Here is a 19,086-nt window from a genome sequence, read left to right as displayed (position 1 = left end):
TAGTCCCTTTGTTATCAGGGGTCGCCACAACGTAATGAACCGCCAACTAATTCCGTATAAACTACAGCCAATTTAGCTTATTCAATTCCCCTATAGTGCATGTGTTTGGACTGTGGAGCAAGTCGGAGCAAGGAAACTCGCACCAACATGGGGAGAACATGCAAACTCCACGCAGAAATGCCAACTGACTCAACTGGGACTGAAACCAGTGACCTTGCTGTGAGGCTACAGTGCTAACCATTGAGCCACTGTTCGGCCAACCTTAAAAGTAAATTTATTTTAATAAATACTCAGACAAAAAAAATTGTAGTCTTGTATTTTATTTATAGCCATGCATCTCTAAGAATCATTGCCTAATTATGTCAAAAGAATAAATGTGTCGGGTTACATGCTTTGTTTGATACATAACTGGTTGAGTCCATATGAATAAATCATTGTTGCTAAGCTAATAAAATAAAATTAGCTTAAAGTCAGTGCAGAAATTCTAGACTATTGCTAAAACAAAAAAAACAAAAAAAGTTTAAAACAGGCCTACTGTCTGACGAAATTCTGAGAAAGGTCTGGATGCAAACCGGGTGCAAATACAAGGTAAGACTGCATGCAATGCTTTTCATGCATATACTTAACCCTACCCAAAGACTCTAGAATACACAGGACGTGTCACTCATAGTTTTCAATGGGGAAAATTGTAATGATCAATATGGAAAATGAAGCCCCGCCTACTAGTACAGCAGCCAATCATCGATCGCTATAGACTGACGTTTCTCCAGGGGAGAAGCTCAGACCAAACTTAGATACGACATTTTGTGGGCAGCACCCTGAGTCCCTGGTTCACTTATTTTGGCAATGCAATTACTCTAGGTTGCTTTGGAAAGACTTCTCACTTTTTATAATTGAGAATGTTGATGAGGAATTTTCCTTGCTGTGGGAGAATGTTTTATTTGGTTTTGTTAATTATGGAACGGGGGCTTTACATAAAAAGAAAACATATTTTCTTAATCTTCTTGTCTTATTAACAAAATTTTACATCCATAAATGTAAATTTTCAAACCAAAAACCTTTTTTTTATATTTTGCTTACTGAAATGCAGTATTACTTTGAAACAGTGTCTAACTCTTTTACAAAAAGGCTTTAAAAACAACTGAAATTTGTAAATTATATAATCTTTTTCTTTAACTTGTAATGTATTTACCCCTCCTGTTTTTTTGTTGTTTGTTTGTTTATTTTTTTGTTATCTGTTGTTGTTTCTTTTTCCAAAATTGTTGCTCTTTTTGTCTCTTTGATTTCTTGTTAACATACTGTGATTATATATTCTAACTTTCGTATATTAAAAAAAATAAAAATAAAAAATGTTTATACGACATAAATATATCCACATAAAGCTTGACGTCTGTACGTTTAAATGAACCAGCTACACTTAAAAACTAAAGTTTTTTGGTTTAGTAATCTGTGTATCCGCAGCTTAAATCAGGCCTGAATTTTCCGCATACAGAGATGATCGGAACTCCCGGACTACTCTCCTTTAAAAATGAATGACTTCCAGTCTGTCGTTTGTCAGATGCAGTGGAAAGGCAGCTTTAAAGGGACTTTGCCCTACCTCCTCCTCACAACGATGTCATCAGCTCTATTGAGTGCATGTGTCTAAGGGTGCTTTCACACTTGTGAATCGATTCAGTTGTTCCGAAACAGAGATTACAATTGTTACATTGTTGCTCTTTGCTCTTGGAGCGGTTGGCTTTCACATTGCAAAGTTTCTAATCGGACCAAAAGAGCTAAAACAAGTCACGTGCGAGTAAACTCTCCTCACATTGGTCAGAGTGTCGGGGTTTATTTTGCAGCGTCCCGCTAAACTGTCAGGAGAGGTGGTGGTTTGATGGTGATTGCCAAACGAACCGCGCTAACTGGGCAATCGAGACACGTTCCGAAACAAAAGTGTAGGTGTGAAAGCACCCTAAAGCCCCTTTCACACATACAGACCTTTTCGGAAAATTACCGGCAATTTTCCGGAAAGGTTGTATGTGTGAACAGGCCCTTTTTGAAAATACCGGTAAAATCGTTCTGGCTATATTCCGGAAAAAGAAGTTGTAACATTACCGGTAATTTGCTGGAATGCTGCGCTGTGTGAATGCAGAAGGAAGATTGCCGGTGTTACACCATATTCTGTGACCGTCGAAATCTGTGACCCAGGGGGCGTGGCTGCGTGTTAAGGCTGATTTATACTTCTGCGTCAAACACCGGCGTATGCTACGGCGCTGACGCATAGCCCTTCGCCGTGGCCATTGCCGTCACTGACGTGCACCTCTCAAAAAATGTAACTACACGTCGCAACGACGCGTAGTGCAAGCTCTGTGATTGGTCGGCTTGGTAGCACTGACGAGTCTGGGCGGGACTGAGAGCCGCGCGAATGGCGCGACGCCGCGCGAGCGATTGTTTACAAGTGTGGAGTACCGTGAATGAGCTCCGGATGGAAAGTTTTGTTTTGTGTTTACCTCATAGTTAAAGTTGTTGCACGTCCGCCGGTTCCTGCCTCAAAATGAGCTAGTTTGAGCCACTTGTACATACAGGAAGTGTTCAGGAAATGCAAAAAAGTAGCGAAGAAACTCGACACAGAGGAACATTTACACCTCACTGCCAACTAGCGTTTCGGAAGTGTTAATGCAGACTGACAGAGACAGCGCGCAGAAGTATAAATGCACAGCCACGCGCGTTGCCTGCGCCGTGAGTTACGCCGGTCACTTGACGCAGAAGTATAAATCAGGCTTTAGAGCACGTACACGTCTAGAATGTGCTGACGTGAGACGTCTACTTTAGCCAATCAGAACAGTCAGACGCATTCACGTGCGCGCGGTTTATGAGAATAAAAGTCTTTGAATATTTTTCCAGACACATTTAGCTGCTAGATGTTAGTCAGATAACGTTTCTATGTTCCTTCTTAATGCTAACTGTGTAAATAATTATCGATAAAATGTTTATGATAATCCGTTGTTTGTTTACCTTCAAGCTTTGCGTGTGCCCGTGAGCGCCAGCACACACACATATCATGAACATCTCGACATGCGAAAGTGTTTAAGATTGCATGTAGCCAGATGCTATTGGAAATTCTAAACTAATCTAGCAAGCGCGATTAAAAAGCATGTAAAAACCACACCCTTGACTTTCCAGTGTACTTTTGAACTCCCTTTTACTCTCAAAAGGATTTTCAGAGTATGGTGCAGCCACAGTTTCGCAGCGGTCTCTCACTATCAGTATCAGCATGATCAGCGGCGCTGCTCTTTGATTTCATCTCATCTTTTAAGTCCGAATCATCATCATCATCATCATCATCATGCACTCGAACCATCGCTACCAAACACATCTGATAAGAGACTTCACCATCTCCAACGCTCCTCAGAAAATCTTCAACACTCTCAAATGATTGGATGCTCTTCAGGAGGCTCCTTGAGATGTGAAATGTGTCGTTCGGGTCGTAATCAAACTTATCTTTGTGTGTGGTTGCGTATATTTTCCCAAAACACTGCTTTTGTTGCGTGGTGGTGACGATGATGCGGTCTGTGTTTTGGAGATCATTCTGGACGTACTTATTTTTTTTCACGTAATCCTTCAACATGTTTGCTTGAGGCGAATACAGATTCCCGACCACATAGTATGATGAATCTATGTCTGGAAGAAGTTTCTCGTTGCGGTCGTTGCTTCTGTTCTCAAAGGGGTGAAAGCCAAAGATTCCTGTCGTCGGGTCGCACGCCAGGAACATTTCGTCGTCGTTTTCCCAAATGCACTCTTTCACAAACCAGTATAAGAGCTGGAGTCCGTGTTTGGGCCACGGCTTACCAAATCGACTCATTTGGAGATCATGTATAGTTCTTAGTTTTCTCGGAACAGTCCTCATCTGATGGAGAGATTAAAATTAGATGCTACATTTTAGTCTGGCTTGATTGTAAAACATGGGCCTATTGGTGTTCAAATATCGCTATTTAAATGTCAAAACATGCTGGTATGAAAATAAAATATAAACATACCTAAAATTTGTTTTTAAATACTTGCACTGTAACAAATTATAGGATCAAGAAAAGTCATGACAACAATTTTTTGTTACGTTACTTTATTTTCATACATTAATAAGTGATTACATTTTACAATTATTTCAACTTACTTTGCATAACTTAAAAAATCAAGTTGAAACCTAATCAACGTATGAAATTAAATATTTATTAATAAATATGTTTTTAAATACTTGTACTGTAAAAAAATTGATTAAGAAGTCATGACAACAATTTTTTGTTTCTGTAATTTATTTTCATACGTTGATAAGACTGCAACTTGAATTTTTATGTTATGCAAATTTTAACAAGTCGTTTTAATTCATGTAAGTTGAAATAAATTGTGAAAACTTTTTCAAATGTCAAACTAAAGATGCTAGTATAAATTAAAATATAAATGTGCATTAATGTTTTTAAATGCCTACACTAACAAATTAAATGATCAAAAAGTCAGTACTTTACATTTTTAAATGCACCGTAACAAATTCTATGATCAAGAAGCCATGACAACTTAAATTTTTGTTAGTTTAACTTGATTTCATACGTTGAGAAGGTTTCAGATTGATTTTTTAAGTCATGCAAATTTTTATTTAAGTCGTGTTAATGTTGAATAAAAATATAAATGTGTTAATTAATGTTTTTAAATACTTACACTAACAAATTAAATGATCATTAAGTCAATACTTTACATAAATACAATGTAACAAATTCTATGATCAAACGGTCATTAAAACCTAAGTTTTTGTTACTTTTACTTATTTTCATACTTAGATTAGGTTGATTTTTTTTTTTTTTTTTTTTTTTTTTTTTTTTTTTTTTTAGCAAATTTTTGATTAAGTCGTGTTGATGTTGAATAACTTTTTTCAAATGTCAAACTTATGATGCTGGGATGAAAATCAGACATAAGCATTCTTTTTTTTTGTTACATTTTTAAATGCAACGTAACAAATTATATGATCAAAAAGTCATGCTGGTCATATAACATTTTTTGTTACTGTAATGGAAATTCATTTTTGGATGACCTTTGTATAGTGGACACTTGTTTGAGACTCATTTTAGACGTGTGGGCCTAATGGTAAAATCACTTAAAAAAAATCACCATAAAAACTGTGTACATTTCCTCTATACAACCATCTTCCTGTGGGTACTTATCTGGTACTTGTCTTCATCCTAAGGATTTCGCTAAAAGGCTATGTGAGGGTTAACTTTAAGGGTCCACATCAACGAAATTTGTGGTTACTCAAGAAAGATGTATGGTTGTTGTTAGGACATATAGAAGAAACAGCGGAAAACGCCTGACGCACGTACAGAATAGGCCTTATTAGGATTTGACCTCGTAAGCAGTACAAACCAGATAAAAGGGTGAACGCATTTTGCTTCAGGGTCTCACTCTGCAGAAACTGTAGTTGCTGTATGATTGTGACCGTCTTTATGAAGAATAAAACTTTGAAAAGACATCCCGGGTAAGACTTTGTTTCTTGACCACTGAGAGAGCCTCTTTAAAGAAAATTGCCACTACAGTTACTTTAACTTATTTACATATATTGTTAAGGTTTCAACTTTTAAATTTTTGAAGTGATGCAAATTTTAAGCTGAAGTAACTTGTAAAAAATTTATAAAATGTCAAACTAAACATTGTAGTATTAAAATAAAATGTAAACATACAATAATTAAATACATGAAATATGTTTTAAATACTTGGACTATGTCAAATTATATGATCATGATGTCATGACAATTTTTTTGTTACTTTAGCTTAATTTTATAAATATGCTAAAGTATGCTTAAAATATAATTAAAAATATGCTTATATCGATATGCTATTTTTAACTTAAGTCATCATAATTAATGTGTTTAAATAACTTTTTCAAATGTCAAACTAAACATGAAAATAAAATATATGCGTACATTAATTAAATACTTTAAGTATGGTTTTACATGCTTATACATTAACAAATTATGATCAAAAAGTCATGATAACTTAAGTTTTGTTAATTTCATACGTTGATTTGGTTTCATCTTGGTTTTTTAAGTTATGCAAATTTTAAATAAAGTCCTGTTAATTAATGTTGAAATGACTTTTTCAGGTGACGTCAAACTAAACATGCAGTATAAAACTAAAATATAAATGTGCATTAAATACTTTAAATATTTTTATTTAACTTATTTTCATGCACTGATAAAGTTAAAAACTTTATTTTTTTAAGTTGTGCAAATTTTAACTAAAGTCATCTTAATTAATGTAAGTTGAAGTGACTTGTAAACTGTAAAAACTTTTTCAAATGTCAAACTAAACATGAAAATAAAATATATACGTACATTAATTAAATACTTTAAGTATGGTTTTACATGCTTATACATTAACAAATTATGATCAAAAAGTCATGATAACTTAAGTTTTGTTAATTTCATACGGTGATTTGGTTTCAACTTGGTTTTTTAAGTTATGCAAATTTTAACTAAAGTCCTCTTAATTAATGTTGAAATGACTTTTTCAGATGTCAAACTAAACATGCAGTATAAAACTAAAATATAAATGTGCATTAAATACTTTAAATATTTTTGTTTAACTTATTTTCATGCACTGATAAAGTTAAAAACTTGTGCAAATTTTAACTAAAGTCCTCTTAAATAATGTAAGTTGAAATGACTTGTAAACTAATAGCTTTTTCAAATGTCAAACTAAACATGCTATATAAAATGAATATATCAACATATGTTAATTAAATACTTTGTTTTTAAATGCACTGTAAAAAAATTATGATCAAGAAGTCATGACAACAAATTTTTTGTTACTTTAACTTAATTTCACACATTGATAAGGTTTTAACTTGATTTTTTAAGTTGATTTTTTAAGTCGTCTTAATGTAAGTTGAAATAAATTGTACATTTTTCAAATGTCAAACTAAACTTTGTTAGTATCAAATAAATATAAAGTACGTTAATTAAATATTTTTTTAAATACTTACACTATAGCAATTTAGATGATCAAAAAGTCATGACAACTTGCGTTTTTCTTATTTAACCTATTTTCATACGTTGATAAGGTTTCAGCTTGATTTTAAGTTACTGAGCCGCCCGCATTTGCTGACATATTACTAAAAATAAATAATTTGCCTAAATTAGAATTTAAAATGCCTGTAGGGCTTCTTAGATAAAAGGCTTCCTACATAAAATGCAAATAAATGTCGGATAATGTTTTATTTAACTCCTTTGTGTTTATCATCAAATAGTTTCTGTTTTATTGTGGAGGCAATAAAACAAAACATTCGTTCATTCATTTTGGCTTAGTCCCTTTATTTATCAGGGGTCGCCACAGCGGAATGAACCGCCAACTTATCCAGCATATGTTTTACGCAGCGGATGCCCTTCCAGCTGCAACCCAGTACTGGAAAATAAAACAAAACAATGTGATTTAAACATTGAAAAGCTTCATGTAGGTAATTATGTATTGTTGTTATGTACATATACTAATAATTTCAGTCCAGTAAATGTACATTTTTAAATTTTACTTGCAAAATAAGTGTTTCTTATGATTACTTTACCCCCCCTCCCCAAAAAAAAAGAGATTTCTCTCCAAAAAAAAGAGCTGAACCACAATAAACAATTTCACACAAAGCCATTTAATTGCTATATATAAGTGTAAATGATCAATAAAGTAAGATAGAGCATGTAAGATTCTCGTGAACTGCGTATTTAGAAATTTGCATACTAGCTGCCTTTTTTCTGACCTTAAAAACGACGGTAATGCACTTAAAATTTGCTACCCATCAATAGAAACTGCAAAAATCACAGAATTAAATGTTGTAATAATTAAATAACTCTAAAAGAATGACTTCACCTGCATTTCTTTAACCGGACGTGGCATTGTGGAGGATCCTTTAGTTCAGCAGCAGTGGTGAAAGAGAGGATGCAGCAGAGCAAATGGCTGAACTGATAATGAAAGGGTTGGAGTGTGTTTTTGAGAATCAGACCTCCTCTAACCGTTTCCTAGGCGTGGTTTAAGTTGAAATGTTTTCGTTTGAGCTCTTATTATGTTGGCTTGAGAAAGCCAACATACTGTAATGCTACTTAAACTTATTCTTATTATTATTATTATTCCGGCTTCTGACCAAAAAAAGCAATCGCTTCTCCTCCCAGGGCTTAGATGCTACAAGCCCCAAATTTGGTCAAAAGCTGCCTACTGCTCATGAGATGGTTGCTGTATGTCCTCATCCTGATAAGATTTGTAGTTTTTGAATTAAAAATTTTTTAATTAAAAAATTGTATCGAGTATTTGGGGCATATAAAAAAGTATACAATCCTCAAATTTGGCCAAAAGATGTGTTTGAAATTACAGATAATTATCATATTTATTTGGTGTAATTATAAATAACAGTTTTCCTATAAATATTTTTTTATATTAAATTTGTAAAATTCAGACTCAAAGCGTGTCAGAGTGTCCACGAGATGGCGCCAGAAGACTATTTTTGAGCCCTTTGTAATTTAGTACTGGCCCTTTAAGAGGCGGGGATATCCGGACTGACTGTTTTGAATCTACAGAAATTCGGGCTCATTACAGACGTGCTTGTTACAACATTTGAAGCTGAAATTGCGACCATTTTGGTCGCATATGCGCCTGAAAATTAATCTATGCGACCTCATAACATATTTGGGCGCATTAGTGCGACTGCAGATAATGGTTGTAGTGCGACCTGTTTTGATTTTTTGTAAAAACGTGCTGAATCGCTCTTCCCTGCCGCTATATTGGTTCATATTAGCTGTCAATCACTCAAGGTATTCCGCTGTCAGATGACAGGGAAGGAGCTTTTATGACCACGGGAAATGCAAACGGCTGAAGAGTAAAAACTTAAAGCACACAGGTTTGCAAACCCCACCTAAAATTGAGGTGTAGATGAGAGAGATCGTGACACGTCACGTGGTGAATAATGATCCACCAGCTGAGATCACTGAAACTGCGGCTCATAACAAAGACCAGTATTGCGCCGATGGTTAGTGCAAGAATCCTGCTCTGCCTGCTCATAAATTGGGTCGGCTGACTCGCCAGCTTTTCCACAAACACAGAAAAATGAAGATCATCTCAGACTGAACCTTTAAATTGACACAAACTGAAACCAAAACTTTTAAAGAGTGATAGAAGTGAGACTTTACTTTCTTACTTTTGTCTATTCTTTTTTGAGGTGTATATTATTATTTTTTTTATTTACTGATGACTGCTTTGCAGCTTTCATCATTGAATTGAATTATTTATTATAATCTTTTGTTTGTTTTGTAGCAGAAATATTATTTATTAAATTGACATGCATATAAAAACAGCAGTACAAAATAAATATTTCTAACTGCAATGCTTCATTTTTGTTTGATGCAAACTATACAATTATTTTATATAAAGTAACAGACTTTTAATTGCAGATAACCTACATTCATGCACATTCAAGGCAGTATCATAATGAGAAATGGAATTCATTGTTACTATTATTGTCATTTTCATCATCACTAATATTCTATGGCCTAATTATTAGACATTAATTTTAGAATTATTGCACACAAATATCAATGTCTTCGCAGCATTAGTTAGATAGTTGTTTCTGGTTTTTGTCAGTCCTATTGATGTTGTTTTAAAATACAATAAATCCCTTAAAAAGCAATTTGCAGCGGTGCTCATTCATTTTTGGTTGGTGCTCCTAAATTTTTTCTGGTGCTCCTAAATTTATTTTGGTGCCCCTGAATATTTGAAGTTGGGAGCACCGGTGCTACCAAGTAAAAAAGTTAATTTCGAGCCCTATATATATATATATATATATATATATATATATATATATATATATATATATATATATATATATATATATATATATATATTCATACAGTTGATGTCAGAATTATTAGCTCCCCTGTTTATTTTTTCCCCAATTTCTGTTTAATGGAGGGAAGATTGTTTCAGCACATTTCTAAGCATAATAGTTTTAAAAACCTATTTCTAATTACTGATTTATTTTATCTTTGCCATGATGACATTAAATAATGTTTGACTTGATATTTTTCAAGACACTTCTATACAGCTTAGTCACATTTAAAGGCTTAACTAGGTTAATAAGGGTAACTAGGCAGGTTAGGGTAATTAGGCAAGTTATTTTATAACGATGGTTTGTTCTGTAGATTATCAAAAAAAAAAATTGCTTAAAGGGGATAATAATTGTGTCCCAAAAATGGTTTTTAAATAATTAATAACTGCTTTTATTCTAGCCGAAATAAAACAAATAAGACTTTCTCAAGAAGAAAAAATATTATCAGACATACAGTGAAAATTTCCTTGCTCTGTTAAACATAATTTGGGAAATATTTAAAAAAGGGGAAAAAAAATCAACTGGGGGTTAATAATTCTGACTTCAACAGTGTATATATATATATATATATATATATATATATATATATATATATATATATATATATACACACATACACACACACACATTTATGGTTAGGGTTATAAGGATTATTTTTTATCCCCCTTTTATGTTGGCAAAAACATAAGTTTACTTCAGATATTTCTTTCAAAACAGAATATTCTGTACCGCAAAAGAGCCTTCTCCTCACTTGTGATAATGACAATGAAAGCCAAGCTTTTGGCCTATGCTGTACCAAAAAAAAAACAATCACCCAGGTGATGACAATTAAATATTACGATTATAACATTGTGTTAGTGGCCAGTGGGGTGAAACAACGTCATTGGTCAGAATTAACCACGTGATGAAGATGGCCTAATATTGTATTTAATGCGATTTTCTTCCTGTAAACTGTATATAACTATATAACTATAACTATATATATAACGCTGCAAATTAAGGTAAATTGACTGTACTCTATATTAACTGCAAAACTGATAAGACTGATTAAATAAAAGACAAATTAACTAAATTTATGTGCTATTGTTTCATTAGTATTTTAATTTAATATTTTTCTTTATATGATATTTATTATAATGTAATTTTGTTCAGATTATAATATATACTATAAATACTAACTATACTATAGTGATCTGCATTAAACAACCTGAACAAATCAGTTCTCTCTCTCTCTCTCTCTCTCGATTTGATCAAAAATGTAAATGAGGCCTTCCGATTAACAGTCCAGTGGACCCTAGCAACAGCCTAGAAACCACTCAGAACACCCTAGCAATTACCTAGGAATGCCTTAGCAACATCTTAGCAACCGCCTAGCAACCACTTCTCAACCGCTGTGCTTCCTGCCAACTGCCTTCGAGTCCCCGGCGCAGTCACGTTGGCTTTCTCAAGCCAACATCAAAGTTCGTCAACGAACTTTAGGTTCTAGTTACATGATGTTGTAGTGTTTGGCTGGTATTCCCCCACTATTCTGAAATAATCAGCAGTTGAAGGATGGCATGAATTATTTATTTATTTAAAGGCATTCAAATATTTTTTATCTCCATTAAACTATTTAGAAATTTTTGGCACCGCAGCGTCTTGTTGTCATATTTACAATGTTAGCTTATTTTATTCACCAAAACTAGCATAAGCCTAGAATTTAGTGCAAGCTGGTGCTGCTTTGCCTTATGGTCAGTGCAGTAAGAGACTTTTATCGTCGATACTTGTTGAACAAAAGTTTGTAAAATACAAAAACATAAAAAATTAAATCGTACCTATGAAATGTTCTGCGTTTGTGTTCTGTTTGCTCATTACTACACACAACGCTAAAGTCCAGCATCTTCACATTGGCTTTAGTCAAAACAAAAGGTTGCTTGATTGTCGTTTGGGAGTGTGAGGCTTGAAGCTTACGCTGCTATTCTGAACCAATAGTCAGAAACAGCAAGCAGTTGAAGCGTGTTTAAATCCATTATTTATCTGACTCCATTGTTATTAATCTGACTCCATTAAAGTTGTTATAATCGTTGATAAAGAGAACGAATCTCAAAGCTTAAAGCAGGCAAAGTTGTTTATTAAGTTACATGCTTAAATAGACAGACAGTAGAATGAAACAAACTAGCATACTGCATAAAGAAATTAGCTGTAACATGTGCACTGCTGAGCAACAAAGACAGTGAAACTGCCTTTGTTAGCATATGAGGCTACGCTTCGATGTGCGGGAGATGCAGAGTAAAAACCATTCTCCCAGATCATCAGGTAACTTTCCTTATTATACCCTGACCAAAGCATCGTCAAACATGAGTGAAAACCAACCCCCAAGACCAGCTGAACATGAGAACAAAGTTGAGGAGATAAAATGGGGGAGAAGTACATTACATACAGGCATGACTAACAATAGTAAATACACTGTACATTGAAATACAATCAAACAATGTCTCTGTTGATTTCATCACTACAAAGCTGAAGTCATAAACTGTCAAATGACACCAAACATGACACAGTTATATGAAGGAAGATCACGAGCAGATGAACTGTGTATGGTGAAGAGCACATGGTTACTGTAAGCCGGGGGTCAGCAACCCGCGGCTCTGTAGCGCTGCCCTTGTGGCTCCCTGAAGCTTTTTCAAAAATGTTCAAAAAGATGGGGAAGGTTAGTATATATCTTTGTTTTAATATGATTTCTATAGGAGGACAAACATTTTTAACGTTTTCAAATGCTGTAAAAGTGTGTAGAATTAATATTTAATTTCAACATTTCTGTCAACGAAGATTTGCGTCATAGCCTGCGACACAGGTTTCTATCAGCAGGGCGGGATGCCAGGCAGGTGGCTGTTGTAAACATACCGGGAGATAATAAAGCATGGAAAACCGTTCACAGATGGTGACCAACCACCTGATTTCAGTGGCTATTTAATCATGAAGGCTCATTATGTATTTGTAGCCAACTTAGTCATTTTTATAGTAGGCTAATATAGCTACTATATATACATACAGCATGTGTTTCCTTCATTATAAGGCTTACATAAGGCTTTACATTTTTTGCGGCTCCAAACATATTTGTTTTTGGGGTTTTTTTTGGTCTAATATGGCTCTTTCAACATTTTGGGTTGCCGACCCCTAAGCAAATGGCAGAGATGTGTATTGGAGCTGTGAGGAACTCTGCCACTACAGGAGGTCCCATCCCATGTATGGAATGTCTCAGTAGTCCTTCATTAGCATAGAAGGAATATATAATAGACGAATATAAAATATTTTCTCATCTTACAGGAGCACTGTACAAATATGGTAGTGCTGTTGACGCATATGTATTGATAGGTGTTTTGAAGACCTATCATAAGTGACCACTAGATGGCAGTACGAGGCCATGGTAAGCCTAGTTGAGTTATGTGAGAAGAATAAAGCATTCTGACAAAAGTACTCGGTGTGTGAGCCTCGTCAATACATGGTACCAGGAGAAATAACGAAAATTAAAAAGAGAGATGATGAATAACATCCGTTCACCAGAGGAATTGAAGTTGACGGGAAATGTCAATGAGAACTGGAAAGTTTTTAAACAAAGTTTTGAACTTTATGCGCTCGCTATAGGGCTGGATGGAAATGAACGGAGGAAGATTGCGTTGCTCTTAACAGTGGCAGGACGCAGTGCACTGGATGTGTATAACACGTTTGTCTTTACTGAAGAAGAAAAAGATAAATATGAGGCTGTGATAGAGAAGTTTGAACAATACTGCACACCGAGGAAAAACGAGACCTATGAAAGGTATGTCTTCAGAAACAGACTGCAGAAGGAGTCAGAATCCATTGAGCAGTATGTTACAGATCTGAGATTAAAAAGCCAGACATGCAATTTTGGAACGCTGTGTGACTCCATGATTAGAGATCAAATAGTAATTGGAGTACAAGATAAAAGAGTGAGGATGCAACTGTTGAAAGAGACTGACCTCACATTAGATAGGGCAATAAAAATTTGCCAAGCGTCAGAGTGTGCAATGGCACAGCTGAAGACATTCAGTGAAGAGAAGGAGACAGCAGAAGTGGATACAGTACGTAGTGCTTCAGAGAAAGCCATGTTAAATAAGAAAAAACAACAAAAGCCAAACAAAGAGAGCAGGGCCTGTGGAAAGTGTGGCAACAAACATGCACTGAGAAAATGCCCAGCATTTGGAAAGGACTGTAGAAAATGTGGAGGAAGAAATCACTTCGCAAAGTGCTGTTATTCAAAGAAAAAAGTTCAACTCCTTGAAAAGAGAAGCGACAGTGAGGATGAAGAGGCACCGATTTTCCTGGACTCAATTAAAGAAGGGCAAACTACTTCAAATGATGAATGGATAGCACACATGGAGGTAAATGGTACTGATGTCTTACTAAAATTAGACACAGGAGCACAGGCAAACATCCTGCCGATGAAAGATTTTCAAAGACTGATAAAAAAGCCCAGGATATGTGACAAAAAGGTGAATCTGAAAACCTATGACAACAATACCATACCGACAAAGGGAGTATGCAGGGTAAGTTTGTCCTATAATGGACAGAAGAAAAATGTTCTTTTTGTGCTCGTAGAAGGAAACAAACAAGCAATACTGGGACTGAAAACATGTATGCAGCTTGGATTAATAAAAAGAGTTCATGTCATAAACAAAGACATGACAGTGAAACAGAAAAAGAAAGATGCAAACACCAAAGAAGTTATGCACAGTGACTGGATAAAGCAATATAAAGAAGTGTTCAGAGGAATAGGACGGTTACCAGGAGAACACAAGATAAAGTTGAAGGAAACTGCAGAACCTGTTATTCACCCAGCAAGAAAAGTGCCAGTTGCTTTAAAGGAGAGACTTAAAAAGAAACTAGACACACTGATAAAAGAGAAAGTCATCAGGAAAATAGAAGAGCCCACAGAATGGGTGAACTCACTTGTAATAGTGGAGAAAGCAGATGGAGATCTAAGACTGTGTATAGATCCAAAAGATTTAAACAAAGCGATTCAAAGAGAACACTATAGACTTCCAACAAAGTCTGATATAACAAGTGCGATGAGTGGAGCATGTTACTTTTCCAAATTGGATGCCTCATCTGGATTCTATCAGATGGTCCTAGATGAAGAAAGCGCAAAGCTGTGCACTTTTAATACGCCATTTGGAAGGCATTGTTTCTTAAGATTACCGTTTGGCATCAGTTCCGCCCCAGAAGTATTCCACAGAACTGTGCAGCAACTTTTTGATGGAATTGAAGGAGTAGGAGTTTTCATTGATGACGTGGTGGTTTGGGGACGTACAAAGAAAGAGCACGACGCAAGACTTTGCAGAGTCCTAAATCAAGCACAGAAAACAGGATTAAAACTGAATAAAAATAAGTGTGAGTTCGGAGTAAGAGAAATTACCTTCCTGGGAGAAAGGTTGTCTGAAGAAGGGGTACAACCAGACAGAGAGAAAATCCGCGCAATCAAAGAAATGCCAGAACCAAGAGACAAGAAAGACCTGCAGAGAGCTTTAGGGTTAGTAAACTATTTAGGAAAGTTTGTTCCAAATCTGTCAGCAAATACAAGGTCATTAAGAAACCTGTTGGAGGCAAACACAGAGTGGCAATGGAAAAAGGAACATATAGAAGAGTGGGTGTGGTTAAAGGACAGTTTGACCAAAGAACCTGTCTTAAAGTTCTATGATCAAGATAAGCCACTAAAAGTCTCTACGGATGCATCGAAATTGGGTTTAGGAGCAGTTTTGCTTCAGCAACATGACATCGAGTGGTATCCAGTTGCATATGCATCTCGCACAATGACGTCTGCGGAAAGAAACTATGCACAAATAGAAAAGGAAACTCTAGGTGCAGTGTTTGGCTGCGAGAAATTCCATGAGTATGTTTATGGAAGACCAGTGATCCTGGAAACAGATCATAAGCCTCTCATAGCAATCTCAAAGAAACCACTAGGAGAAGTGCCACCTCGCATACAAAGACTAATGCTACGCCTACAGAAGTATGATCTGGCCTTTGAGTTTAAACCAGGCAAGCACCTCATTGTGGCAGATGCCCTGAGCAGAGCTAGTTTGCAGAATAGCACAAGCAGCACAGAGGAGGATGTGCAAGTTCACGTAGACTCTATCCGAGTACAGATACCAGTATCTACTGCAAAGTGGGCAGAGATAGCTAAAGAAACGCAGAAGGATGAACATTTAAAAAGAGTGATAGAAATAATTCACTTGCCTGAGAAAGGAATGTTGGAAAAACCATACCAACATTTTCAAGATGAACTGACAGTGCTAGATGGAGTTCTGCTAAAAGGAACAAAAATAGTCGTACCTAACACCATGAGGAAAAAGATGTTAAAACTTGTGCATGAGGGACACTTGGGAATGGAGAAATGTAAGAGACGGGCACGAGAGGTACTGTACTGGCCAGGTATGCACAGAGACATAGTGACATTAGTGCAGAAATGTGAAGTATGCCAGCGACACAGATACCAGCAACCTAAAGAGCCCATGAAACCACATGACAAACCAAAGGAACCATGGAGAAAGATTGGAATGGACTTATTTCAACTAAAAGACAAAGATTACTTGTTGCTTATTGACTATTATTCAAATTACCCAGAATTTGTGAGACTGTCAAACACAACATCAGAGCAAGTAATTGTAGAAACAAAAGCCATATTTGCACGTCATGGTATCCCAACAACTGTAATAAGTGATAATGGACCACAGTTTATCAGTCAGAGCTTTAAAGACTTTGCAAGAAATTATGGATTTGACCACATAACATCGAGTCCGCTTTATCCACAATCCAACGGCTTAGCAGAGAAAGGAGTACAGATTGTGAAGCGCCTGTTGAAAAAAGCAGCAGAGACAGGAGAAGATCCTCACCTGGCTGTTCTTAACTACAGGGCATCACCTATGGAAAATGGCCTTTCACCAGCAGAACTTCTCATGAATCGGAAACTGCGGACAAGACTTCCATCAGCTAATCATCACATGATGCAAAGTTCTGTGAATCATGCGAAAGAGAGGCAGATGAACTATTACAACAGAACAGCAAAACCATTGAGTCCACTGGCTCAAGAAGACGTGGTACGGGTGAGATGTGATGGACAGTGGGGACCGTTGGCCAAAGTGACAAAAGAGACTATGCCCAGGTCTTATGAAGTGTTGACAGAACATGGAAAGTTAATGAGGCGGAACAGAAGACACCTGCTGAAAGTGCCTCAGAGAGCCTTAAGAAGCAAAGAAAGTGACTTACAGGATGTGGAAATCTCAAAGCAAAAAGAACAATCAGAATTGCAAGACAAGTTAACAGAGACTGACAGAAAGAATGATGTTGAGAGACTGACAGAACGTCCAAAGAGGCAAATACAAAAACCAAAAAGGCTAATAGAAGAAATGTAAATTGTTCATATATATGTAAAAAAGTTATAGTTTCAAGTTAAAAAAAAAAAAAAAAAAAAAAAGGGAAGATGTATTGATAGGTGTTTTGAAGACCTATCATAAGTGACCACTAGATGGCAGTACGAGGCCATGGTAAGCCTAGTTGAGTTATGTGAGAAGAATAAAGCATTCTGACAAAAGTACTCGGTGTGTGAGCCTCGTCAATACAGCATACTCAGGATCTGTATGCGATATCTAGTGTAAATATTTATGGTTTAAGGCACAGGTGTCAAACTCAGTTCTAAAAGGGCCGCAGCTCTGCACAGTTTAGTTCCAACCCTAATTAAACACACCTGATCAAACTAATTGAGTCCTTCAGGCTTGTTTGAAACCTACAGGTACTACTAAACTACAGGTAAGTGTGTTGGAGCTGGGTTGGAACTAAACTGTGCAGGGCTTCGGCCCTCCAAGAATTGAGTTTGACACCCCTGGTTTAAGGTAAGTTAAGGTAAGTTACACCCCTGGTTTAAGGTAAGTCTGGTTGCAAACAATTTATATGATCTGAATTTAATCAAACACATTAAATTAAACATTACTACATTTAATATGTTTAAATTCAGCCCAAATAACATGTTTGCAACCACTTACCATTGAAGAAATGAGTAAATCCAGTGAATCTTTTTTTTCAGTGTGCCCAAAATTTCCACAATGGAAGAAGTAAAGGCTAAAGTACGCACACTTGAGGGTTAAACTCACCTAGAGTTCGTAATCACTAAGTTTACACAGCAATAGCTGAGCCTCTCATTGCCATTTCCAATTGGTCATAACAGTAGCAATCCCATTGCAGATCAAAGCACAACTGATGAGGCCAATGGAAACTTTTTTTTTTTTTATTTGATTCCTTTATTGACTCTTTTTCTGTCTGTCTGTAATAATAGCGCCCGCAGGACAGCAGGAGAGGGAATAAGAGCAAGGTACTTTCGAGGAAATCTGTCCGTGCTGTGTTTTTAATGACCTGTATGAGTCCTTGACTGATGCGGTAAGTGTGATTTATGTCCAGTTGTGTCACATAAATCTTCTCGAAGCAGACTTCACCATCCTCATCTGAACTGACGGAAACAATGACTGCAGTGTCATGATTTAGTCTGTTTGTGTAAATATTGTTATTAAATATTGACCTATAGGGCTGAAATCAGCCTGCAGTTAAAATGCTCCAGGAACAGCCAACTTATCCAGCATATGTTTCACACAGCGGATGCTTTTCCAGCTGCAACCCATCACTGGGAAGCAATCCATACATATTCACTCACACACATACACTACTTACAATTTTAGCTTACCCAATTCACCTGTACCACGTTTTTGTACTTGTGGGAAAAACCGGAGCATCTGGAGGAAACCCACGCCAACACGGGGAGAACATGCAAACTCCACACAGAAACACTAACTGACACAGCCAGGGCTCTAACCAGCGACCTTCTTGCTGTGAGGCCACCATGCCCTCTAATAGATTTTAAATTTTTTTTTAAATAATTTATTTATTTATTCTTTTCTTTAATTGAACCAGGATAGCGGCCGGTTAGGGGGCCCTTCAAGACAGTGTGCTCAGGGGCCTCAGAATTCTTGATCCAGGCCTGTCCATTTTACATACTCTGTTCGTGCAAAAACAATCATAATGTTGACAGTGGGAGGAGCTTAGCGACTGCGTGGAGATTTTATTATAAGGATCATGTTATAAACTTAATTTCAGACCAAATTACAGAAACCATTTATAAATTAACCTAAAATATAGACGATTATAACAGGAGAGGT

General features: G+C 36.1%; 1 protein-coding gene and 1 long non-coding RNA gene across 2 annotated transcripts; one reads left to right on the top strand and one right to left on the bottom strand.

Annotated features, from left to right (window-relative positions):
* Positions 1-304: 304 nt before the first annotated feature.
* Positions 305-7,972, bottom strand: wu:fc75a09. Its single transcript, XM_087237770.1, has 2 exons — positions 7,879-7,972; positions 305-3,886 (listed from the first exon to the last, which is right to left on the bottom strand). The coding sequence occupies exons 1-2, from the start codon at positions 7,903-7,905 to the stop codon at positions 3,200-3,202; spliced, it is 714 nt and encodes a 237-aa protein (XP_087093896.1). The 5' UTR covers positions 7,906-7,972; the 3' UTR covers positions 305-3,199.
* LOC147837542 (uncharacterized) lies at positions 305-18,399 on the top strand. The gene is made up of 6 exons (XR_015477050.1): positions 305-2,145; positions 2,759-4,490; positions 4,715-6,289; positions 6,679-8,073; positions 11,370-13,227; positions 17,505-18,399. It is a non-coding gene; the product is annotated as an uncharacterized LOC147837542 (long non-coding RNA).
* Positions 18,400-19,086: the final 687 nt, after the last annotated feature.

This window comes from Danio rerio, chromosome 1, assembly GCF_052040795.2.
Source record: "Danio rerio strain M-AB ecotype USA chromosome 1, GRCz13ab, whole genome shotgun sequence".
NCBI classification, from domain to species: domain Eukaryota; kingdom Metazoa; phylum Chordata; class Actinopteri; order Cypriniformes; family Danionidae; genus Danio; species Danio rerio.
This window is presented reverse-complemented; position numbering and strand designations above follow the sequence as displayed.

Coding starts and splice junctions, on each gene's coding strand:
- wu:fc75a09 (XM_087237770.1), bottom strand. CDS start 7,905: ATGCCACGTCCGGTTAAAGAAATGCAG. Junction 3,887..7,878: donor GTCCGGTTAAAGAAATGCAG/GTGAAGTCATTC, acceptor TCTCTCCATCAG/ATGAGGACTGTTCCGAGAAA.